We start from the raw sequence: 25,054 nt of genomic DNA on the forward strand, positions 1-25,054 counted from the left end.
AAACCGACCCTGTTAGACTGCACGAAAATGGAGGGATTGAGAAGCAAAAAGGAGAAAAATGCCTTTTTGGGCACTGCTGTGGCGTTGGATTCGTGCAAAACGAAAGAAAGTGAATCAGAAAGTACGTGGGCACACGGGTTTCGCATCCCAAGCACCATTCACCATCTGTCTATCGCCCTCTTTCTCTCTTTCCCTAGCAATAATAGCATATTCTTTGGAATGTACTCTTTATTATTCCCCTTCTATTTCTCAAATATTTTATGCCCATTTCTTTTCTTTATTTCCTCTTTTCACTGTTTTTTTTTTTTTTATCAGATTTTGATGTTTCAATCATGATTTATTTTTCTTTTATCATAGTATTATTGGATATTGGCCCATATGTAGCTTCATTTGATTTCAGTAGTAATTTTTTTTACTTGCATGTTGCATAATGGAACAAGAAAATCAATTATTGGAAATTAAAAATAAAACGAATTTGATAAAAAAATCTTACAAAAAGTCAAATCTCAAATACGTTTATATTGACAAGTTATATTTATATTTATATATATTATATAAATACATATAAAATATAAAAATTATTATATCATATTTAATATATTTTTTAATATTTAAAAAATTTATATATTTTTTCATGAAAAATTTAATTAATATCACTTCCATATTATTTTCTCATCATATTCTTTGACTAAGTCCAAAATTATCAATCACTTCCGAATTCATGTTTTTGTTTTTCAAACGAAACTTGTTAGAACAAACAACGTAATAAATTAGACAGCTTAGATTATAACTCCTTTTGGATTAAAATATACTTAAATTATACTGTCAAAATTTAACAACGGGGAAAGTGTGTTAGTATTTTTCTTAAATTTTTTTTCTGTAGATAAAAAAATCATCTAATCTGTGTTTTTGAAGAAATTGTAAATTTATTATTAAAACAATGGAGCGTTTTCAACCCAAAAAGCCACCTGTGTTCTTTTCCATGCCGTCCGTCTCTCTTCTGTCTATTTTTCACTAAAATTTCTCACTTAAAAAAAAAAAAAAGCCTTGTTTCGATCTATAAATAAACCATGTTCATTTCAAAATCCAATCTTCAACCACTTTTAACCACCAACTTCCCCCACTCGCAGCACCAGTTTTTTCTTTCTCTTTCAACTGTCATCACCCGGCACCTCAACTCAGAATCATCCGTACCCCATAAAAGCACATTCTCTTTGATCCCAACTTTCTCTTTTTCTCTTTCTTCTGAGTATTTGTTTCATTTTTTTCATTCATGAATGAAGACACTAAAACCGAACTCAACCAAAACCAACAACAAGGGAGTCAACAGATATGCAGAACCATAGAAGTGGTTGCCACCGTTGACCACGTCGATATGTCGCCGCCGATTATGTCTCCAGTGGTGGTCGCTTACAACACGGGTGATGACCTTAGCTTGATTCCACCATTGAACTTTGCTATGGTTGACAATGGCATCTTCAGGTCGGGTTTCCCTTATTCTGCCAACTTCTCTTTTCTCCAAACGCTTAACCTCCGCTCCATCATGTAAGACCAAAGTTTCTTTTTTTTTTTTTTTATTAAATAAAGTTAATTTTTTCATGCAAATTTTTGTATTTTGAGTTAAAGGGTATCTTTCTTTTTGGTTTGTTTGCTTTTCTTTTATTTTTATTTTTTTTTTTATGTTAGATATTTGTGTCCTGAGCCGTACCCAGAAGCCAACACTGAGTTTTTAAAGTCCAATGGAATCAGGCTTTTTCAGTTTGGAATTGAAGGTAACAAGGTAACTTTTTTTTTTTTTTTAATCTTTCAAAGTTGCTTATTTTTATTGACCATATCAGGTTCTTCAAATATGTTTTGCAATTGAAATGCCAACGCCTGGAATCTTTTCCTTATCCCAGGCAGCGATCTCTTATGTGAAAAAAAAAATGTTTTGCAATTGAAATCAAATGTGATTGCCCTAGTTTGTTATGTTTCTGAGCCTAGAATTTGATGATGATCCTGATTCTTAACCAAATAATTGCCAAATTTATTCATTTAAGTGATTATTATATTTTAAAGACCTACAATGTAGCATTAGCAGGATAAGGGAATTATGGTGCTATGCTTGAGTGTCATAAACCCTAATGAACGATAAGGGGATTGGTTGTATCTTAATTTTGTTAGGCGTTACTTTAACCATCCACTATGCTATCAGGTTTAGGTTCTTACAATTATTCTCATTTAATTCGCCGAACTTCTAGAATGAGTCTAGTTAATTTTTGAGGGGTTTTTTTTCCTCAATTCTAAACAATGCTTTTAGTCCAAAAATTTGCTTGTCCAATTATTGCATTTGGTTCATTATTGTATGCTTATGAAAGCTTAGGGTTCTGATTTGTATTATTAGTCTTATTTGATTTGTTACACGTAATGGTTCGTTTTATGTTAATATGCATTCCACAAAACTACAAGTTACATTTTGGTATTTGAGTTAATCGTGAGAAATGGAATCAAGCAGCTGGCTGACATTTCAATTGTTTTTTGTGAATTCTTGCTCTTTTTAATTTTTAATTCCTAAAAGAAATTAGTTGCAACAATTAGCATAATGCATTCTTTTCTTTTTTCCTTCCAATAATCTTAGATTCTGTGGAAATATATATTTGATGCTTTAAATGCTAAAATTTCTAATTGAGGATTATAGTCTCAAAGATGAATTTGTGTATTTCCATATTACCGTTTCATAAAATCTTCAAATCTTACTCAATTCAAGAAATTTTGGATTCTTTTAAATTCAGTTGTCTAGAACTGAGGTTGGGGCAATAGTACACATGATGACATCAAGCTGGTGTGGCGAGCACAATTTGTTTGTCATCTTGTAAACTGTAGTCGAATCAGTCACTATTATAAAAACTATCTGAGCAAGTAATTTCTTCTGACTCATGGAAATTTTGTGTTCCTTCTGAATTGGCAGTATTATATGACTACATTGCACTCACTTTTGGATAGTGTTAACAAAGTAGACTCTGTTCATGGTGGCATTATTGTTGCAATTCTTAAAATCTTATGACTACTAGCTAAGCTTAGCATGATATGTAAGCATATTCATTGTGGTCCATGGATATTGTTAATTTCATGTGCTAGACGTCTTTACGAGGACTCTGCATATGATTAGCATGATATGTAAGCATATTCATTGTGGTCCATGGATATTGTTAATTTCATGTGCTAGACGTCTTTACGAGGACTCTGCATATGATTGTTTGAGGTCTTGCTGACAAATACTCCAAAGATGTTCCTTCATCATATGCTGTTAAACTTGTTTGGGGTCAAAACATTTGTTTGAAAGTGAGAGCCTTTTTGTTGCAGGCAGCATCTATTCTGTGTATATTTTAAGATTGGAATTGATTATAGTAAAAACTTATCTATTTGATAATGAACATGCTTATATATATTTGTCACAAGATTAAAGTTTTTGGTGAAATTTGCCCAAGTGAACCATACTTATGCTACGATTTGAATCATTTCAAACTTCAACCTCAATCTATGAATAAAGTGAACCTCTAAGAACCAATAATTCCTCATTTTATTTGTTCAGTTTATATGAATTTCAATTTCAGAGAAATGCAACTATGAATTTGTAATTGTGATGTCAATTATTTTGTGAGGTTGGAATGTACGGGCAATATTTTGAGTAAGAAACCAAACAAAAATTAGAGAGAAGAAATAAACTAATAACTATCCCTTAGTGGATTCACTCATATTTTCTATTTTATTTTTGCCTTGTCATCTTCATCATTCTTTTTGGTGTTGGTGATTTGTTTGAGCATGCAGCAGTAGTTGTAGCATTGTGTAAAATTCTTTTATTTCTTTTACCAAGTTGTAAGTAAATCCTTTGCAAGTAATGATATACTCCTTCTAGTCCTCTTGCCCCTTCTTGTACTTGGACCTGTGTAAGATAATTTCTCAAAATTATTCTTTTGCTTTGCCTGTGATAGACTATTGCCTTTTATAATTAACATCGAAAGCTCTTAATTTGCAATAAACTTTTCAATCCTGCTCTAGATTTAAGAATTTGAATAGGTTTCGTTTTTAGGGCAACAAGGACCACCTTGATGGGCAAAATGACAACACAATGAGGCTCTGTGCTGTGACCCTCTTTAATCATTTTTGTTTTAGCATGTTTCTTTATCCTTGTTGTTTGATTCACTGTCTTAATTTATTGGTATCTGATTTATTATGTTTTTTTAACCTTTGATTATTGCAAGATTTTGTGGCCAAAGATCTATGTATTTTTTATTTTGATTTTCTGAACTTGTTAAGCCTAAATCCGCTTTACATTTTACTTTATAGTTTAGGGACATATATGGTTGCCCATGTATTTATTCTCATCTTTATCACCAGTTGGTTCTTGGTAAAATTTGTATAGCTGCTTAATTTTTTTATTCACTTTTCAATCTATGTAGTTTTTTCTCTCAGTCCTTTCAATTTCTAAATTTCAATTGTTTTCTTTTCCATGTGCTCTCTGTATGTAAGCTATATACATGGAAGATTTTGCCTTACATCAATTTATATCTTAGGAGTTGCATTGTATGTCATTTCTTCATGAAAAGGCAGGAAGTGCCTTCTAGATATTTTTATAGTTCTTCCCTGGTCATCTCTCATTTTGCCGGCTATAACCTACTCCCTTTGCATGGTAGCATTTTTTTTTTCCCATTCTTTCTTTAGCTTGTTTTCTCTTGCATCATTTTTGGATTGGGGTGTTATTACAGAAATTGGAGAATTGGATTCCTGACTTAAATTAGTTAAGTCCCAGGGAAGTTGCTGTGGCTTTCTTAGGAAGAATACGGATGCAGCAACACTAATTTCTAAAAAAATCTCGAGAAAAGATTTGAAATTTCAGTTGTCTGAATCATAAATCTCAAGTCTAAGATAAATGTATTTATAAGAGCTTCTCAAACTTAAATAAGCCCACAAAAGTCCTTCCTTAAAAGTACTCCATCAGTTTGCACCTTCTTGCCAAATCAGCTAGGTTCTATGTTCTCCAATTTCTCCATGTGAAGAACATCCCTTATATGTCAATGAAGCATATATGATCATAAATTTCTATGCTGGTTTTACTATTTGGACTCTTATGAGTGAATCACTTGTCACAATCATAGAGATAAATATTGATAGAACAGAACCTAATTCTACCATAAGTCTAGCATAACTCGACTCATTGTTGAATGGGTATAATTTCAGAATCATGTCAATAAATCTCCATGGTGCACGAGAAGAAAGTAAAATTTTACTGATTTTGATCCTCTGAAATAAAGATAATTACTCTAGAAAGATGGTCAAATGATCTGATGCTGCGTGAGCTTGACGTAACTTTGAGTTAGCAAAGAGATGTTAGTATCATCACATGTATACTAGACATTGCAGAAACTGCAATGAAGCTGGCTTGCTCATAGATGGTTAAATAAGTGCTGCATAATATATATGGTCTATTATAAATGTGATGATTTAAAGAGATTGAGATGTCCAATATTCATGTCATATGGCATGTAGGTTATTTAATATTATATATATATATATATATATGCACGTATGTATGTATGAACTCCTTTTCTTTGAGCTTTTGAAGTGACTAGTAGCACGCTTATATATCTGTAAATGAATGCAGTATTGTTAGTATTGTAGATAGGTCTTGACAATAGGGATGCCATTTATTATCTATCCACCTTCTTCAGTTAAATGTATTGAAAAGCCTCAGTTCTTGCATAGAATACGTATTATCCATCGAAAGAAGTTTATTGCTACTTTGAAATGGGATCTTATGTAAAACTAATATACACAATTCATCCAGGAACCATTTGTAAATATACCAGAGGATACAATTCGTGAAGCTCTAAAAGTGGTCCTTGGTACTACAAGCTTTTAACACTATTACACTTCATCTCTGGTTAATTTAAACGTGGTTGATTACTTTCAGTAATTTAATTTTGTCTCTATGCGATGCAGACGTAAGGAATCACCCAGTTCTAATTCACTGTAAACGAGGGAAGGTATGTGCATGTTGATTCTTTTTTATTTCATACCTATGACAACTCAATACCTTCTGAGTTTAATAATGTTGCTTTGTTCTTGTATTTCCAGCACCGAACTGGCTGTCTGGTTGGATGCCTAAGAAAATTGCAAAGATGGTGTTTGTCTTCTGTCTTTGATGAGTATCAAAGGTTTGCAGCTGCAAAAGCTAGAGTTGCGGATCAGAGGTTTATGGAGTTGTTTGATGTTTCTAGCTTAAAGCATCTGCCAATGTCATTTTCTTGCTCCAAGAAGTAAACAACTGCATGTATTGAAAGGCTTTTGCTTTCTTTCATTTGCAGAGGAGAATGCTAGGTCCGGAATAAATAGGAAAAGGCGATGAGTTCCTGAATTGCATTTTGGCGGTAAAGGGATTATTCTTCTTTTTTCCTTTTCGAAAACAATAAAAGGCTAACATAGTAGCGATATCCTGTTGTGATGTTCGGTGTTCAGATCTCCCTCCCCATCGTTTCTTCATGTTTTTGTTTCGTTCTCTTATTGTTTTACTCAGAAGCTTCTCTGCTTGCCATAGTTGATGCCTCGAGTAGTTATATCCATGTTTCTTCTGAAAATTATTGTCAGCTTTTTCTACTGTTTTTAGACAATTTTTGACTGTGAACAAGAATCAAGATTACAGCTATTCTACCTGCCAAGCTGTTATTATAGGCAACGCAGCTAGAAAGGCAATGTATACACTTGATTCCAGTTGGCTAGTCAAATTATCAATCATATAGAATTTAAGTCAGTCCTTTGGAAACATTTTCCTTTGTGGCGTTACCTCATTGTTTTATATCTCAGTAATTATGTTTTAACATTCTGCAAATAGATATTGGAATGACCTTAAAAAGACATATTCGAATCATGCTAAGATGAAGGTGATAAGCATGGTGAGGCAAAGTGAAATTATTGAATTTTTATATATTTAGGACAGGAGGTAAAATTAAAAAGACAGTTAAATGTGTGAAGCAATGTTTTCTTGTAGATTCGTTTTATTGTTATAAGAAGGATGAAAGGAGCATAATTGCCTCTTGAACTTGAAACTAAGGCATAAATCCAAAGAAATAAAGAACCAGTCTTCACGAATGTAATCCAAAGATACACTTGAGCTCCAGCCAGTGTCACCATCCGTGATCTCCCTTCCCCATCCATTTTCTCCCTGAAAGTTGCGTCACCTCTCAAACATATTGCTTGGCTTTGCTTTTTATTTTTAATTTTTCTTAAGGTTAGTGGAATCCATATAGTATTAAGCCATGCTCAAGGCATGATTCATTGATTTGCAAGTTCCAGTTCCACAATTCAGAGTATTTCTTAAAAGAGCTCTTCGCCTTGTGGCCTTGTCCGCCAGATGGCTGGTTGTCAAGACGACCGATCCGAAGACCTTCCACACGTTTGATTCTACCAGGGGAATAGGAAGGATCTTTTGGGATGATTGAAAATTTGTATATTGAATTATTGCATCAATTCCTATAAATATTTTGAGCGGCCTACGCTGTCTGCCTGAGCAGTGCGAACTCTTATTTCCTGATCATGATATGGGCAACCCTGATATCATCAGTCATACATAATATATATATATATATATATATATATATATATTTGTTTTAGGCCTTGTACTTTTCGGGCTTGTTTTGATGGCCCCCAAAAAATAACTATAATCAATGGAGTGGAATCTCGAGCAAATACGATACCTGAATGAAACTCTATCGGAATCTTATTGAATATTTAATAATCTATTTCGTACTTTATTAAAAAATCAGTCCTTGTTTACCAATCATATATTGTTTAATCAAATTTAATTCTCTCGATATATTTCTAAAAAAATCTGATTTCTACGGATTCTTCCTCCAACTAACAAAAAGCTTTTTTTCGAAATTGTCACATGAAATTGGGTACAATTTTGTGAAAAAATAGCTCATTTACCTCTAGAGAAGAGATAAGTAACATGATCAATATTATTTGATTGAATAGTTGATCCAACTCTTTATTATTTAAAGAATCCCTTTACTTCAATTGGTATTTTTTCACGAAAAAGCAACATGAGATAACAAATTTGGTTTTTCACTAAGATTTCAAATAGCTATCCCAAGTTCAAGTCGATTATATTTCACCTCTTACTTGGAGAAAAACAATCAAACAATTCCCAATCATGATCTTTGCAGATCAAATCATCTGTATAGTATACCAAAAGAAACTCCAATATTTGATATTTTTCACCTACGTTTTCATTAGATATCTTACAACTAGAATCCCATTTTTTCGATCCAGTTTCTGAATGGGTGAAACCCACCAGGAAAACAGAAGGCCTTGTGGATTCTAAAGAACTGCCAAATTATAGTCTCCGAAGCAGCTATTTAGGCAGTTCAAGTGACTCGTTCAAATCCACTATCTTACAGGCGGTTCAAGTGACTCATTCAAATGCACTATCTTACAATTCATATATTCGTGATATCTAAAATATTAATAATTCATGTATTTATATCATGTTTTACATAAATATTGTGTCACAATTAATTTCAACATAGCAAAATACAAAATACATTTTTTGTTAACTCATATGATTTTTTTATAAAATTTTAAATTATATCATTTTTATTTTTTTATTATTTTCATATCAAATTTTAAGTTATCATCGTATTTTAAGTTTCCAGGTTGATGCTCCAACAAAAGCGAAGATAATGTAAAAATCAAAGGTTGCATCCGGACTATAGAGAGAATGCAAATTGCATTTGATATCAACACAAAAATGATCAAATCAAATTGTACTACAAAGCATTCATTGGGAAGCCATAATTACAATCATGCAATCACTTCATAAAAAACAGAATCAATTAAATTAACGAGGGGCTTTCTTCTTACCAGCAATAGTAACCCTCTTACCCTTCAAAATTCGACAGTTGTTTTTGGTGTGCTGTCCTCTACAAGGCAAGCCCTGAATATGGCGAAACCCTCTGTAGCACTGAATCTCCTTCAATCGCCTTATGTTAAGAGCATTGAACCGCCTCTACAATACCAGAGAAAAAGATAAAAACAGAAACTCAAATGGCTTAGACATATAAATGTTCACAGGTAGATGTGTTGAAACAGGGCAAGAAGGAGCAAGGCAATTACCAAGTCGCCTTTAATCATATACTTAGAGATTTCATCACGAATCGTAATGAGTTCTTCCTCGGACAAATCTTTAGTGATTTTGTTCTCCGTTTGGAGATCACATAGAATTTTACGAGCCCTAGAACGGCCGATCCCATGGATATACCGAAGAGAGAACCCCACTCTCGTTGTTTGGAATTTCCACTCCTCCAACACGAACGCATTCGATGCTTAGACTACGATACTAATTGATTCCAAAACAGAAGAGATAACAAAAAAATGAAAACCCCAAAAAAAACAAGAAAAATACGTTAGAATTTCGCTTCCAAACTTATTAAATTACAGTTAAACTAGGAAAAAGCACAAACTTTCGAATTCTTCATTTTGAATATGATTAAAAATTTTCAGTTTGAAACACCAACTAAGCATACCAAAGTTATCTTCAATTTTCAAATATATAGAACCTTGCTTTGCCTAAACCCTAAAACAACAATCAAGCAAACCAAATTAATTTCCGTTTGTCATTTTCAGGGCAATAATATGAACAAAACTGCACAGACATAATGAAATTTTAGCTAATATTTGCTACTTTCTTTGTTTCTTTTTTTAAAGAAACCTAAACAGAGGGTGAAGCAATTAAATGAAATAAAATGGCAAAAAAATAAAGGGAAAACAAAAGAGTCAAAAACCCAGAATTGAAATTGGAAATCAGAAGCCAGAAGGTATTTACCTTTGGATGGTTTGAAACTGGAAGGGAAACAGCATTAGAGAGAGAAAGAGAGCTTGTTTTGTGGCATATAAAGGAGAGAGAAGATGCGACGGGCATCGCCAAGGTTTGCGCCATTTTTCTTTCAATTTTCTGGGTAACCAAACGAGTGAAAGGAATAGCTTAAGGTTGCAAGTAACTTTATCCTGAACGGTGCACGTTTAAGGTACGGATTCAGCTACCAACCATTTACATTGCACTTAGAAGTGAAAGGACCTGTTTAGGATGCAATCATACGTCACTTTAAAAGGATATCTACAATCGAGATTATGTCATGTCATCTGTAACAGTATCCGACTACTAAAGTGCTTTACATTTTTTGGTCAATAGAGTATAATTAATCGCTTATAATTTAAAATTCCATAAATAGATTAAAATTTTATACCAAATCCACACTAATAAATATTAGAGTTTTCTAAGAGTTGGTCTTCTCTAAGAAGTTAATATGTGGTATGCAAGTGAATTTATCTCAAGATTTATTTAGTTAAGTGGTCTTGGAGTTTTGAGGATGGAAGTTGCGGTAGTAAGTTTTGTAAGGATGGATGAAGAATTGGGAGGCTTATGGAAGCATTTACAATTGGCTAAAATGGAAAAGTTGGCCAAATAGGTGGAAATTGTGGATCTGGATGATAATTTATTTCTATTTAAATTTTCAGGTTTTGATATGCGAAAAGTGATTGATAGATGGCTATGCAGCTTTGACAAACAATTGATCATGTTTAATAAATTTGATGAGAAGTTGTGGCTGGAGGATTATGTATTTTCAACTGCTCTATTCTGGATAAAGGTGTATGGCTTGCCTTTAGGGATGATGAATGAGATGAATGCGATAATGATAGGAAGGAAGATAGGTGGTCATAAGTCGGTTGATGCAACCCTGGAGCAAATGGATGGGCTCGGTTTCTACGTATCAGAATAGAAGTTGATATTACAAAACCTCTATATAGAGCGGTATTGCTCACTATTGGGAGGAAGGAAAAGAAATATGGGATAGGCTATCCTATGAACGGCTACTAAGCTTCTGTTACGCTTGTGAGAGGTTGGGTTATGGATAAATGTAAGGAAAAAAAAAAAGGGAAGGGGATCATGATAGTTCAACAAGGCAATACGGTGCATGGCTCCGTACTTCACCGTTAAAGAGCAGACCTTCGGCATGGAAGATAGGATAGGCTATTAACAGGTTTCAGGGGAACAACAAAAGCAGGAGCCACGGTAACTGATCTCCTACGATGATGGCCGGCGATGGAGTTGCACGAAATTTGGATTTGGCGTCCGATCAAGGGAATTTGAACGAGCTTGAATCACGGGATTCACTTAATAATGAGGGAGCTATTTTAGGGGATAATGATAGGAATTTATAGGATATGAAATCACACAGCTGGAGTTCCAAAAGGTATAGATCCAAGTCTAAAGAAATTAACCAAAAGTTTGAAAATATAACCAATCCAATGAATATGAGCCTACAAAAAAAAAGGTGATAATAACAAGACCATTGCACACGGGATTAATGGCCCAAATGTGGATAACTAGACTGATGATAAGGTTGCATTAATAGAGCAACTCCAACCAGACAAGGAAAGTAATATGGTAAGCACAGGGATGCACAAAGCATGCATGAAACAATGGGGAAGGTACACAACAATAAGGACTAAAAAGAGGAACAAAGAGTAGTCTCCAAACCGACATGTTAGAGGTTGGTAAGACAAGTAAGGGATACATAAACAAGTGGACAAATTGAGATGGGAAAAGGAAGCATGGAGACTGTGTACCAAAGGATATGGACGTTGATGTGATACAAAAAAGAAAAAATATGATGAGGGGGAGGTAAGAAAGGACTATTATGATGAAACGATGGTGATTGGCTTTTAGTCCCGTTAAATGCAATGAAGCGTCTAGCTTGGAACTGCCATAGACATGGGGGAACCCATGCACAATTTGTAATCTTCAGAATATTTTGAAGAAAGAAGATCCTGATGCGGATTTTTTGTCAGAAACCACGTCAACAAAACTATTGCTAAAACTTTAGCTAATAGATTAAAGCCGGTGTTACCAACTTGCATTAGTAAAAACCAAAGCACCTTTGTCCCAAGTAAGCTTATATCTAATAATGTCCTTATTAGAAAGTAAACTTTAGCCTATAAGTTACCGCATACTATGAAACAAAAAAGGAGAGGAGTTCCGTCAAGGGAATCCGCTTTCATCTTATTTGTTCCTGATATATACAGAAGAGTTGTCGACACTTTTATCCAGTCACTAAAGGGAAGGCCTGTTACAAGAAATCTAAGTTTAGTGCCTGAGGCCCAAAAACCTTATTTTTTGCAAATGAAAGCTTGCTTTTCTTTAAGGCAAAGCAAAGGGAATGCAATACGGTAAGGGACATGCTAAAGGTGTATGAGAAAGGTTCTGGGTAGCAAATCAATTATGCCAAATCAGGATTGTTTTTTAGCTCAAGTACAAGTGAAGATGCAATCAAAATGACAAAGAGGTTGTTTGGGATCCAGTCCACTTCTAATTCGAAGAGATATCTGGGCTGCCTATGTTTATTAGAAGAAAAAAAAAAGGCTTTCATGGAGATTTTAGAGAAAATGAATAAGAAAATAAAACATTGGAGTCACATATGGCTATTAACTGGAGGAAATAAAGTATTCATTAAAGCAGTTCTACAATCTATGTCCTCGTATGCTATATCCTGCTTTTTGTTCCCAAAAAGCCTATGCCATAAGATTAACATGATTATTAGTAGATTTTGGTGGCAGCACTCTATAAAAAAAAAAAAAAAAGAGAATTCACTAAATGAGTTGGAAGCAACTATGTATAAGGAAAGAAGAGGGTATAATGGGCTTTAGAGACATGAGTTTGTTCAATAAGGCCCTTATTACGAAACAAGGATAGAGACTCGTACAAAATCCTTCCTTGCTTATTTGCAAGGTGCTAAAAGCCAGGTATTTCTCTAGAACTAATTTTCTTGATATAGAATTGGATAGCACCTTCCTATACCCGGAGAAACATTTGGCAGGGAATTGTTGTCCTAAACCTTGGCTTGAGGTGGCATGTGGGAAATAGAGAAAGAATCAGGATTTGGCATGATAAGTGGATCCCAACAGTGCGCAACTTTAGTTACACTCCTCAAACAGACCACACACCAGGCAATGAAATGGTGAAGGATTTGTTCAATGCAAATGGGGTACAATGGAATGATGAAAAGCTAGATAATATATTCCATGAGGATATAGCAAAAAGATCAGAGCTATACCCATTAGCTTTGAGTAGTCAACATGATGTTTTGGTTTGGCACTACACCAAGAGTGGAGTCTACTCTATGAAGAGTGGATGTCATAGATTGGTCTTGAATGAAATGAATACAGGCCAGGGGGAAGAGGATAATGGAAGCATGGGCAATAACATTCTGAATCTATTCTAGAAGCGGGTCTGGTGACTGTCTATACCTATTGAGATTAAAATCTTTCCATAAAGGATATGGAATGATATCTTACCAATACATGAAACATTACAGAGGAAAAGAATTATAAATAATGCAAGATGTCCGAGATGCGATGAGAAAAAGGAGACAACAATGCATGCTATAAGGGACTATATACGTGCGAAAGAAAACTAGAAGCTGGCATTCGTAAATGAAGACTAGCAGGATAGGTAGATAAAGGATGTCAGACAATGGTTGGCTTGGGTGACAAATGAACTGAATAAAGATGAGCTGGGCATATTTGCAACAATGTGTTGGGCATTGTAGGGGGCTAAGAACAATGAACTCAAGAGTAATATAATCAGAACGACTTAAGCCACAGTGACATTTGTACACCAATTTTTACTAGAGTACAGCAGAGCTCAAGAAAATGAAAAGGCTACAGTGGGAAAAATGGTAGATAAATGGAAAGCACCTATGGAAGGATGGCTGAAAGTTAATTTTGATGGGGCCCTTGAAAGAAAGGATAATAGAGTAGGATTTGAAGCTATCGCAAGAAACCATTTAGGCATGGTAAAAAGAGCTTTTTCTATGAGCGTGAATGGCATCAGAGACCCAGAAGTCATTGAAGGCATCGCGTTGGCCAGAATGGCAATTTGCAAGAAACTTGTGAATGTAGAGGTTGATCATGAAGGGTGATGCACTTACGGTAATTTCACAATTTAAACAAAATATGGGACCAAACCAATTTGTGATAGAAAGCTTAGTGGGGGATACCAAAGTGGAGCTATTTAGGTTTATTGAGTGGAGAATCACTTATACGCATAAAGAAGCAAATGAGGTGGCTCGTAGGCTAGCAAAAATGACCATAGCTAGAAAGGAAAATTTTATCTAGTTGGATGAATTTTTGGATGAGCTTTATGATAATGTACTAAAAGAGAGTTGTATTTTTATTTAATGAATCCAAGTTTTATTAAAAAAATAATAAATTTTTAAATAATTTTTATTATAATTGAATAATTTAAAATTATAATAAAAAATTATAAATGAAATACTTTTTTTCGTAAATTTTGAACCCAATATTATTTTGTTTCTTAACTTTAATTTTGACTTTCAATTATTAAATTTTGCATCATTTTGATCAAGATTATTAATCTCATTTTGATATAATTCATGATGATCGATACGTTTCAATTATATTAAAATAAAATATATTTAGATATAATTTTTTATATTAAATTTAATATAAAATAATATTAATTATTTCCTTTAATTTTGACTCGTTTTAGTAGATTAATAGTTTTCGGTCAATTCATGAGTTGTTGAGTTATCTTTTCTTTTTTATTATTTTTGACGTAATAAAAGTAAAAATAAAGGATAAAATATAATAATTAAAATTGAACGAAAAGCTTGCGTTGCCATTTTTTTACTGTCTACTTGTACCTTTAAATTTAAATGGATAATATTATTTTTTATAATTTTAAGTTTATTTATTTGATATTTAAAAATATTATATACTTATTTGGTATATTATTAATAATATTATTAAATATAAATTCATATATATATTAATCTATATATTTATACTAAATTAAAATTTTTTTAAAAATATAGCTAAATAATTAATAATTTTATAAATTCAATCAATTTTACAAATATAATATAATATAATTTTAAAATATAAAAAAATAAAATTTTAGATGTTAAAAAAAATATGACATGATTTGAGATATTCCCAAAAAAAAAAAAAATGGATAGAAGGAATACTTGCTAATCAAATGACCTATAAAAGGCTTAAACTACATCAAATTAATGTTGATCTTAATCCCGGAGGTCGTATTTAGATTTGGATCAATCAACTTTCCTCATAATCCGCTCACAAATTTCAGCACAAATGCAAGTATGCGACCATCACAATGCAGAACATGGCTGATCTGTCATAAATTTGGCCTGAAAAATAATCATAATCATGAAAAATATTAAATTAAAATTTGTATATAATAAATTTTATTATATTTTTTATATTTATGAGTTAATAATTAATTAAAATTTACTTCAATTATTTTTAATATCAAATAAGATTTTAAAAATTTTATGCATGTTATTTTATATTAAAATAATAATTAAAATTTTAAATATTAAAATTATAAAAATACTTCAAAATATTTAATATTTGAAATATGGTACAATTACAAATGATATTTAAATAATTTATCTTAAATAAAAACACAAAATATTTAATAAAATAAACAAATTTAAATTAAAAACAAATTTAATATTAGAATTTTTAGCATAATATTTTGATATTTAAATATTTTATTAAATAATTTTATTTAATTTATTTAATATATAAAAAATTTAAAATTTAAAATATAATTTATTTTAAAATATATTTATTATTCGATTAATTAAAAAAATTAACTAAATTGATTAAATTAAATTCAGATTCGGTTCGATTGATAAAAATAAAACTTGCCTTGATTTATCTTTCTTTGTGGCTTTAAGGAGAGTTGACGATGCATTGAATCTGTTCTAAATTTATGCCCTGGTGGCAGCAGACTTTTTGTAAGATCTATGCATCGAGCGTGCCAAGATCCACCGTAATTGCTTTTGCAAAAGAAGACAATGAAGTCCAATATTCCATTTACAACAAATCAAGATAAGCCAACTGAGAGGCATTTCTGATCCCCGAAAAGTGCTTTAATACGTTTGTTTATGATCTGAATTATCATTGCAGCTAACCCATATTTGAATGAGGATTCAGGTTATCATTATTACAAGAGAAAAATATGTTTGATCTTTTATGGATTTTATTTTGGTATAAAAAAGTCATAGCTTAGGATAGGAAAAAAATCATGAGTACTGAAATTCCAATTTTAAATTATAATTTGAAATTAAAAAAAGAAAAGATTGTGAGTACAGATTTTCAAAATTTAATCTTCTTAAATATCAATTCGTAATTGTATAAATCAACTAATTTAAATTATAGGTTTAACTTTTATGATACTTGGTTTATTCTTCTTTCACATTCCCATTATGGCTGCTCCATGCACTTTGATTCATTAGTTGAAAGCTTATGTGGATTATAACCATAATGTGAGCATCTTAAAGACTTTCTCTTTGATGAATTGATGATGAATTCTTCATCATTCCCCACATTATTTTCTAAGATTGGTTTAAAATTAATTTCAAGCTGACAAAGTATTCATCATGCATGCTTACCCCCACAAAGAAAAGGATCGTAAAACTTCCTTACACAGCAGACAATTGGTCATATCGGCCATCTTTTAATGAAGGTCACTTGGGAAAATGAAGCATTGATTATTTTTTTAATGGTATTTCTGACGAGTATTGGAGGTGCACGTGCATCATCATGTGGATTCTTTTTGGAAATTAAACACATTTGTTTTCTTTCTTTCGGTGGGGAATACAGTACTTACCGATCAAAAATATGTCTTGGTTAGCTGTCCTACTATGAGATTATTTGATAATATATCATGTTATATTATTATAGCTGCACTCGTCCTATGTTGACAATATGTTCTTCTAATCCATTAATGGAGCTTATATGATCTTGGTTAATGACTTTCCTCTTACAAGTTTTTTCAAGGTTTTAGCCGCCAGCCTTTGTGTTACTGTGTGGTTATTCATGGGAATAATTTGACTTAGTAAAACATTAGGTTTCTATCATACACAAAGTCGTCATGTTTTCCCACAAAGAAGTAACATTTAATCCATAAATAAAGTCAACGAGGACAAGTCAAAGTACTACGGGGTTTAGATTTTTAATGATATTTTTTTAATGTTTAGCGGTATTTATATACACCACTAAAATATTTATGATGTTTACAAAAATCATCAATAAGAATGCTGATTATACACGCATCATGAAAAATAACGGTATTTTTTATAAAACGTCGCTATATTAGCAACGTTTATATCTAAAAAATGTCACTAATATGGCAATATTTGTGTCTTTGAGACGCAACTAATTTAGTGACATTTTAATTAGAAAAACATCGTAACTTTAGTGACGTTTGTATAAAAAAAAAAGCTATTAATTTTGCAAAGTTTGTATAAAAAAAAAGTCACTAAATTTAACGACGTTTTTTTATACAAACGTCACTAAATTCAGCATTTAATGGCATTTTTAAATACAAACGTCGCTAAATCAAAAATTTTATTTTTTTAATTTTCTTTTAATATTTATTATAATTAAATAAAAATTGTTAAAAGAAATAAATTTAAATTTAAATTCATAAACTGAATATTATAAATATTTAAATATTTAAATATCTAAATACATAATTTGTTCCAATATGCATGTAACACAAAGTTTAATACATACAATAACATTTCATTTTGCATTTATTATCCTCTTGCCCATCAACGAACTTTATAGAAAGAGTCACACTTGCTTTGAGTGGAGCCTACAACGCCCATTCCTTCTAATGGCTTCCATTGCTAAATAGAACATTTCTAACCGCAAAATGTGTTGTTAAAAATGCATCAAGTACATTTCATTTATCATCTCCACAACTTCATGTTCTATACTGATTGAAAAATGTCACTGAATAAGCTATAAAAAATACTATAAATTTTGTAATGCAAGATAAAATCAAGGAAGATATACAAGATCTTATTGTTACATACATGTAGAAATAACAGAGAAATATATTTAACCAAAGCAACAAACTAAGATATATTTTTTGGCCAATGATCAAGATAAATGCACAAGGTAAAAGAATATACACTCATTCTCTGAGTGCATGTCATGAAAATACCTTTCACAATCATAGTTCTTCCATTTTGCATATTTCATTATGAAATTGCTAGACTTGAAATGTAGTGTCATATAAGTTGAGGGAATGGGAACATGCGAAAGGTTGAGAGATAGATTTTCAATCAAGTTCATGTTTGATTGCATTGAAAAAAGATAAAAACTATTTGATTCCATGAAGTTAATAAGATAAACCATTTCAAATCATATTTTCAGCTTGTAAATAAATTCATAAAAATGAATGGATTCAAATGCTTCAAAAGGGAAATAAACCAATCATTCAAGATAAAATGACCACGCAACAGAGTTTCAACAAGAAAATGCAAATTATGTAATAGATAAATCAACTATGCTCAACTATGTTGTATCTTAAATTGATGGTACAGCTGTGTCTATAGAGATCAATGCTTTTTTAGACTTAGCAGCAACAAAAACTATATTATAGAATCATCAGAAAGTAATTGAAAAAAGTATAGAAGATCAATCTTATTTGATAGGTCTACAGTTTACACCTTTCAACTACAAAGGCTTCATAATAAAATCTAGAATAGCAAATGGAAGCATCACAATGGTTTCCACCCAAAATGCAAAATGCTAATTTAAATGACTGCCAACCTGTTTACTAGTTGTCTTAGATTAACATATAGGCCGAGCATAGAGCATCATAAAATATAGACAGTAGTAAAACTTGGCACATTTGAAATAAGGATGGTTATTTTATTCTTAAACTAGGAAGGAATTAAAGAGATCAGTTTAACAAATACCTATACAAAGTTAGAAAAGAAAACTTACTATTCTACCGTAAACACATCTGAGTACATATCCAATTGGCAAACACATGTAAAATATTGCTAGCCATGTTGATACAAAAGTAGAAGAAGAATAAGATTCAAGGGGATAACATCAATAAAAAGTTTCTGATTGAAAGAAATATAAACACAAAGGGCATGTTACATATAACTCCCAAACTCAATAGTTAATAGCAAGATGACTGTGATTTATAGGTGTGACAAAATAATTAGATTGAACCCTAAAACTAAATTTTTTATAATGGGTCATACTAAAACAATTAACTTAATTTTTGTTTCGACATTAAAAGCTTGAAGCTAGAACATCTTTTTTTTTACCTTTTTTAATCATGCCAATTTATGGAAAAAGCCCAAATTCCTTGATTTTTGGGATAAAATAATCCTTTGGCCACGTTTAGATCTTTATTCAAATAAACAAGTAAGAGTATCTTAACACATATCAACTTTAGGATACATTAAATAAAGGAAATTCTTCTACAAATAAGTTATCAACATTACAAGTGCTACAGCCCAAACTTTAAAGTAATTGGTTCAAAACAAATCCAACTCCAACCCTAAACACACACATATAATAGAAAGAGAATACATCTAAAAACCAGTATATTAAATCTGAATTTTCATTTTTGTTCTTTTAAATTTTCTTTAAAACAAGCTGAAATTTCAAAGATATATAAAAAAAAAATCATGAGAAATCAATTTGAAAAGCAAAAGTTGAAGAAAAATTGCACAATGTAATGAAAGAACACAAAACTACAACTAACAACTAACTTGTAACCAAATGTGAATTAATTGATCTACATCTAATTGATGCTAAAACAAGTGATCATAAATTGGAATTGAAAAGATTAACTAAGGAACCAAAAGGAAAACTAATTTGGAGAACAAAAAGTGCAAGAAAATACAAGAATTAACTAGAAACAACTAAATATAAAGTGAAATTCAACTGAAACTCACTGAGTTGATGAAAGAAAAAATTAGGTCTAGAAGCTTATAATGAAAATAAACTTGAAATGAGCTAAGAAACAATTCATCAATCAAGTTTGCTACAAAATTCAACAAGAAAATAGTAGCAAAATAGAGAAAAACTAGCTTAATGAACTGGCAACTCAAGTGATACTCAAAACAGAGAAAAACATAGCATTAACAACTAAATCTATCCAAACACTAAATGAATTCATGAAAATAAATGTAATCAATTAAAAAATAATGAGTAAACATGTAAAACTAAGAATGTAAAGTATGAGAGAATCAAATCGAACACTTAGAAGGAGAGAGGATCATCATTCATCAAGTTCTCATGCATGGATTGTTTCTGCCTTCTAGATTCAGCCTTAACTTTGAAGAATTAATTGTACTTGTAAAGATGAAATTTGAGGTTGAAATTTTACAGGATTATAGCTTTATGAACTAGGAATCTAGAAAAAAAAATTAAAGTAAATCAAGCTAGAATTCACTAAGTTTTGATCAAAAGACTGAAGATAGGTCAGGTGTGCGATTTTGAAACCATATTTGAGTTCAACGTGAATTTTACATAATTTGAAAAGGAAATCATGAGAATTTGTAAATTTCATTATGAAAACCTTAAAGAAAATTCAAAAAAAGTATAGGAAACCTAAAATTGTAACAAGATTCAATTAAGAAAACTAAAATTAAAAGCTGTTTGGTTGGAGAGAAAATGAAAATGACAGCAGATCAAGTTCTGACAAGAAAAATGAATGATAAAATATCAATTTATGCTTTAAGTTGCACCAGCAAAGATATATGGAAAGCATAAACTTCTTATAAAATAGTTGATTAGTCATAAAATATGGCTTAAACAAGGTTCAAAAAAATATGAACAAGCATCGACAAATATCATACAGACATTTATGTGAAACCATGGCCTCCCACCCCAAAATCATTTAGCTTCTGACAAATTATTAAAAAAAGTTCTTTTTATAATAGAATAAAATATTTAAGTACATTCAATTATCATGAATTTATACTTTTATACAGTTCTTTTGATTTAAAAGATCTTTTTTCAAAACAATTATGTTTCTCACTTCTCTTCACACTCACCCAAGCACATTTGACACATTAAATCGAACAGCAGGCCAAGATTTCTATATTAAACTAGCAAAGATAGAGTAAGAATCAAGGCAAAATATTCACATATAGATATGAGATAAATGAGAGTAACTTTATGCTAGAGTATTGAAAGAGCTTTCCAGTGGCTGAAAAGACTAAAAGAGTTATCTCAGCATCACAAAGAGTGGAAAGCTCATAAGTTTTCTTGAAAAGTCTTCAACTCCTCATTGAGAAAGTCATTTATCTCGTTGCTACGTTATAAATCTTCTTGATTTGAATTTTCTTTCTCGTCATTCTCTTCCAAAAAAAAAAAGCTGGGAAAAGAAAAAAAATTACAGAGAAGAAATGAGGGGTTTAAATTTTAGAAAAAAATTTTAGCCACACCATTTTTTCATGATAGCGGCGTTTACTTAAAAAAAGGTCATTATTTGCAAAAAAAAGATTATTGAAGGTGTTTCAAGCAAAAACAGCTTTGATAATCCTCTTAAATTTTTTAAAAGGAATTATTGAAGACGTTTTCTGTAAAAAAAATGCCTTCAATAATCCCCTTAAATTTTGATAAGGAGATTATTCTTCAATAATTTCCCCTATTTTTTTAGAGTGGATTATTGAAAGAGTTTTCTGCAAAAAAATGTATTCAATAATCCCTTTCATTTTTTATGAGAAGATTATTGAAGGCGTTTTAGGTAAAAAATACTTTTAATAATCCCTTCTTAAAAAATGAAGAATTATTGAAGTTATTTTTTTTTTATAGAAAATGCCTTTAATAATCTCTTCTATTTTTATGAGAGGATTATTCAAAGCGTTGTCTGTCAAAAATATCTTCAATAATCCCCTATCCATTTTTTATGAGAAAATTATTCAAAGCGTTTTCTACAAAAAAAAAAAAACTTCAATAATCACTCTAATTTTTTAAAAAAGATTATTCAAGCGCTTTAGTCAATAAACACCGTTAATTTTTGTCTTTAATGGCGTTTATAAGTAACAACGCCGCTATTGGTATATTTAGTGGCATTTTGATAGTAAATGCCTTAAATTTGATAAAGATACAGAAATTAACGGCGTTTGTAAGTGAAACGCTGCTACAAAACTGTCACTAATCTTTCATTTTCTTGTAGTGAATGTTGAAGAAGTAACATTTAATCCGTAAATAGAGCCAATGAGGAGAAGGAGAAAGTTACAAGATCTTGAGATCTCAAATTTAAACATTATCGTGCGTGAAATTGATTCAAGATGATGTTGAATTTATCATGCTATATATCTATTTAACTATTTGTACATGTAACAATGCCAAACGACCCTAAATAACTGCTTTTATCAAACAAATTTCAAGTTATAACTACTTTTCTTGCTGCAACTGTAGCAATGAAATACATAAGAAAATAGTCAATGATTCAATAACTTGTGAGATCTCGCCTTCGTAATGAAGTCTGTTTTGAGTTTAGGTATGCTGCTACAGCAAGAAAAACAGGCAGTTTATTCATGCGATCATCTCATATCTTCTTGTTCTGCATTTTTCTGCTTCTGCAGCTGTACTTATTGATTCTTTAAGTCACCACCAGCTTCGGCTTGGCCAAGGTGGTCGCTACTTTAACGTTGTTCTGTTTTTAAGATTGTTTCCAACACTGAAGATGGATTCGATAAATAATGGCATTTACTCCACTTTGTCAATCCAAATACGTTTTCATCAAAATCTATTGCAAGAGGTTGGAAAAATCTTGCAACCCACCTTCCCTTTTAAGTGATTTTTTAATTGTTTTGTTTCTCCTATGAAGAGATCATTAGATCCACCCACAAAATAAAATAATCAAAGTGAAAAACAGTGATCCATTTTACTAGTTCATAATAGTAATAAAATATTATTGTAGAATAGAAATTGCCGATGATGTTTACAATAATAAATCAACACACATCTATAGTAAAAATCCGAGTCTTTTAAGTCTTTTTCACACCACTTCAAAGTAGTTTGAAATAATATAATAAAAGCCTTTTCTCGATGATAAGCTCCAGGATTTAAGCTGTTGCAATGGGAACATTTGTTTCCATGGCTTTCATGGCTTCAAATCTTGGTTCCTTGGCCTGGAATTTCAGTGCAGCATATAGCTTCATGTAGTCTTCAAACACAAATTTTGGGTACACTTGTTTCTTCTCCTCTACTTCTTTCTCCAGCAGAGCTGGTGCTGGGTAGATAACAGCATCACTGCCAGGGTTGTAGAATGAAGCTATTGACATGCGAGCTCCGTCGGTTTGGGCAATCACTCTGTGCTCCACACTCTTGTATTTGCCATTGGTGATCACCTGCGTATTTAAGAAATCAAGATTTGAAGTTTAAATTTCGCTTCTGATAGATTTACTTCAGTACCGAGTCAAAAGCAAAATGTATTCGGCTAAAGATCTGGTGAAATTGAGTCCATACCTCGAGCTGATCCCCAAGGTTGACAACAATGGAGTGGCGCATGGGGGGAACATCGATCCACTCGCCGTTTTTAAGAAGCTGGAGGCCGCTCACTTTGGCGTCTTGAAAGAGCAAGATGATGCCACCTGCATCTGTATGCGCTCTGAGTCCCTTGATTTTATCTGGTGTTGGGCATGGTGGGTAGTTGCTCACTTTGGTGCCAAAGGTTGGACCTCTTGGCCCATAGAAGGCCTTTTTCAGGTATCCTTTCTCTAGTCCAAGGTTCTCACACAACAAATCCAGGAGCTCCTCTGCTAGTTTCTCCAATTTCAATGCAAATTCTTTCATCAACTTCCTGCAATTTTTTATTTGGACTTTCAATTTTCCAAAACAATGGGATTTTTTTTGTCTAAAATAATTTTGGTATTATTCTAAAGCTAATGATAGTCTAATTATGCAGTATTATATTCATTCATCAAGAAAGAGAGGACATCGTTAACCAATGCTGACTGTTCCGGGAAAGAAATTTAGTGGGAAAAATGGTTGCGGTCCAAATAAGCACCATGAGCAGGGGACTTTTTTTTTTTTTTTGTTATTCAATCTAGAACATTTGCCTTCATCCAGAAACTTATAATTTGCTCCCTCTATACCTGTATTCATCAGTGAGATCTGGGATTTCAGAAATGTTTGATTCAGGAAGATGGCGCAAATAGAATGTGCTTTCCCAATCCATATCAGTCACCTCTGCCTGGAGACCCTCCAGGGCCTTGCTTTTTACCAGTTCCTTAAACCTCTGCTCCATGCATTTCTTGTAATGTTCTTTGGTAATTCTTTCAACGGTGTCCAGAAAATCATGGGGAATCCCATGATTCAGCAGCTGAAAAAAAAGAGTCGGCACGCCACATCAGCAAAATATAAAGCAGAATAGAGTATAGAACTATAGCTAGCAAAGCTTTTGATACCTCAAAAAAGCCCCAATTCTCACAGGCATCCTTGATTTTCTCCATGGTCGCTGCTCTCTCCTCACCATTAAGCTTCTCCAAGTTGATAACAGGGAAAGTTGCCATTTCTCTCACCACTCCTTTTTTTCCCAAAAAATCTCTCAAAGTCTCACTCTTTTACTTTGGGTGTAGTGAAAAAGCTTCGATTTCTTTAATGCAGAGTCGAAATTGAAAGTGTGGTATTTATAGAAGTTTCACGCGAAATGGGTTTGTTGGTCAGAAAAATAACATTAACAAATTCAAGTCAAATTTATTCCAATTTATTTATTCGTGAGTTTCGTTTCAAACATTAATGGATGCAACTTTTTTCTTGTCTGATGCTGTGGTTGTTTTTAAAAATTAAAAAATAAAGGAAAATTGGGAAATAATGGTAAAAGTACAGGAAATAAAAATCATATAGAAGACTTAAAACTGGACCCGTTATCTACGACAGGCTAAATCTATGGCTGTAGTCGCTTTGCTCGTTGAAATATCTATCCATTCTTGGGCTTTAGGTCCTTTCGGTGGGATTGGACCCACTTTTTGTTCGCTCTTTTCCTTTTTTTTTTTTTTTTTTGGTTTGTTTGTACTGGTGGCTCTTTTGAGTGTAATTCTGACCAAGGTTCCTTTTCGCGTATTGAAGGAAGCTGCTCGGCTTTTTCACTCCAGTCCACTCGTGGACCGCAGACCCTCAGATAAACCCAAAT

General features: G+C 32.0%; 2 protein-coding genes and 1 pseudogene across 5 annotated transcripts; 1 reads left to right on the forward strand and 2 right to left on the reverse strand.

Moving 5' to 3' along the window:
* The first annotated feature begins 827 nt into the window (after nucleotides 1–827).
* LOC111314545 (inositol diphosphatase DSP1-like) lies at nucleotides 828–6,801 on the forward strand. 3 transcript variants are annotated; one of them, XM_022916003.2, is made up of 6 exons: nucleotides 831–1,545; nucleotides 1,687–1,780; nucleotides 5,825–5,882; nucleotides 5,980–6,023; nucleotides 6,115–6,230; nucleotides 6,345–6,801. In XM_022916003.2, exons 1-6 carry the CDS (start codon nucleotides 1,274–1,276, stop codon nucleotides 6,355–6,357), a joined length of 597 nt encoding a protein of 198 aa, XP_022771738.1. In that variant the 5' UTR covers nucleotides 831–1,273; the 3' UTR covers nucleotides 6,358–6,801. The 3 variants fall into 3 exon arrangements, with proteins under 3 accessions (XP_089608388.1, XP_022771738.1, XP_022771737.1); XM_022916002.2 differs by having other exon boundaries at nucleotides 835–1,545; nucleotides 6,115–6,801; XM_089752262.1 differs by lacking the exon at nucleotides 5,825–5,882 and having other exon boundaries at nucleotides 828–1,545; nucleotides 1,687–1,772; nucleotides 6,115–6,801.
* A 1,946-nt stretch (nucleotides 6,802–8,747) lies between these two features.
* Nucleotides 8,748–11,225, reverse strand: LOC111313530 (small ribosomal subunit protein uS13c-like; annotated as a pseudogene). The gene is made up of 3 exons (XR_016332427.1): nucleotides 9,860–11,225; nucleotides 9,151–9,373; nucleotides 8,748–9,043 (listed from the first exon to the last, which is right to left on the reverse strand). The product of XR_016332427.1 is annotated as a small ribosomal subunit protein uS13c-like (transcript).
* An 11,590-nt stretch (nucleotides 11,226–22,815) lies between these two features.
* LOC111314546 (1-aminocyclopropane-1-carboxylate oxidase) lies at nucleotides 22,816–24,526 on the reverse strand. Its single transcript, XM_022916006.2, has 4 exons — nucleotides 24,330–24,526; nucleotides 24,018–24,244; nucleotides 23,389–23,722; nucleotides 22,816–23,270 (listed from the first exon to the last, which is right to left on the reverse strand). The coding sequence occupies exons 1-4, from the start codon at nucleotides 24,432–24,434 to the stop codon at nucleotides 22,986–22,988; spliced, it is 951 nt and encodes a 316-aa protein (XP_022771741.1). The 5' UTR covers nucleotides 24,435–24,526; the 3' UTR covers nucleotides 22,816–22,985.
* Nucleotides 24,527–25,054: the final 528 nt, after the last annotated feature.

The sequence above is a fragment of the Durio zibethinus genome, chromosome 23, assembly GCF_047325235.1.
Source record: "Durio zibethinus cultivar Kanyao isolate XHJ-2024 chromosome 23, ASM4732523v1, whole genome shotgun sequence".
In the NCBI taxonomy this organism is placed as follows: domain Eukaryota; kingdom Viridiplantae; phylum Streptophyta; class Magnoliopsida; order Malvales; family Malvaceae; genus Durio; species Durio zibethinus.

Excerpts from the sequence above, each read along its gene's own strand:
- LOC111314545 (XM_022916002.2), top strand. The coding sequence starts at position 1,274 with ATGAATGAAGACACTAAAACCGAACTCAACCAAAACCAACAACAAGGG. Across the intron at positions 1,781-5,824 it reads TTGGAATTGAAGGTAACAAG|GAACCATTTGTAAATATACC; the intron begins GTAACTTTTTTT and ends CAATTCATCCAG. Across the intron at positions 6,024-6,114 it reads TTCACTGTAAACGAGGGAAG|CACCGAACTGGCTGTCTGGT; the intron begins GTATGTGCATGT and ends TTGTATTTCCAG.
- LOC111314546 (XM_022916006.2), bottom strand. The coding sequence starts at position 24,434 with ATGGCAACTTTCCCTGTTATCAACTTGGAGAAGCTTAATGGTGAGGAG. Across the intron at positions 24,245-24,329 it reads AGAATTGGGGCTTTTTTGAG|CTGCTGAATCATGGGATTCC; the intron begins GTATCAAAAGCT and ends CTTTTTTTTCAG. Across the intron at positions 23,723-24,017 it reads GATCTCACTGATGAATACAG|GAAGTTGATGAAAGAATTTG; the intron begins GTATAGAGGGAG and ends AAAAAATTGCAG.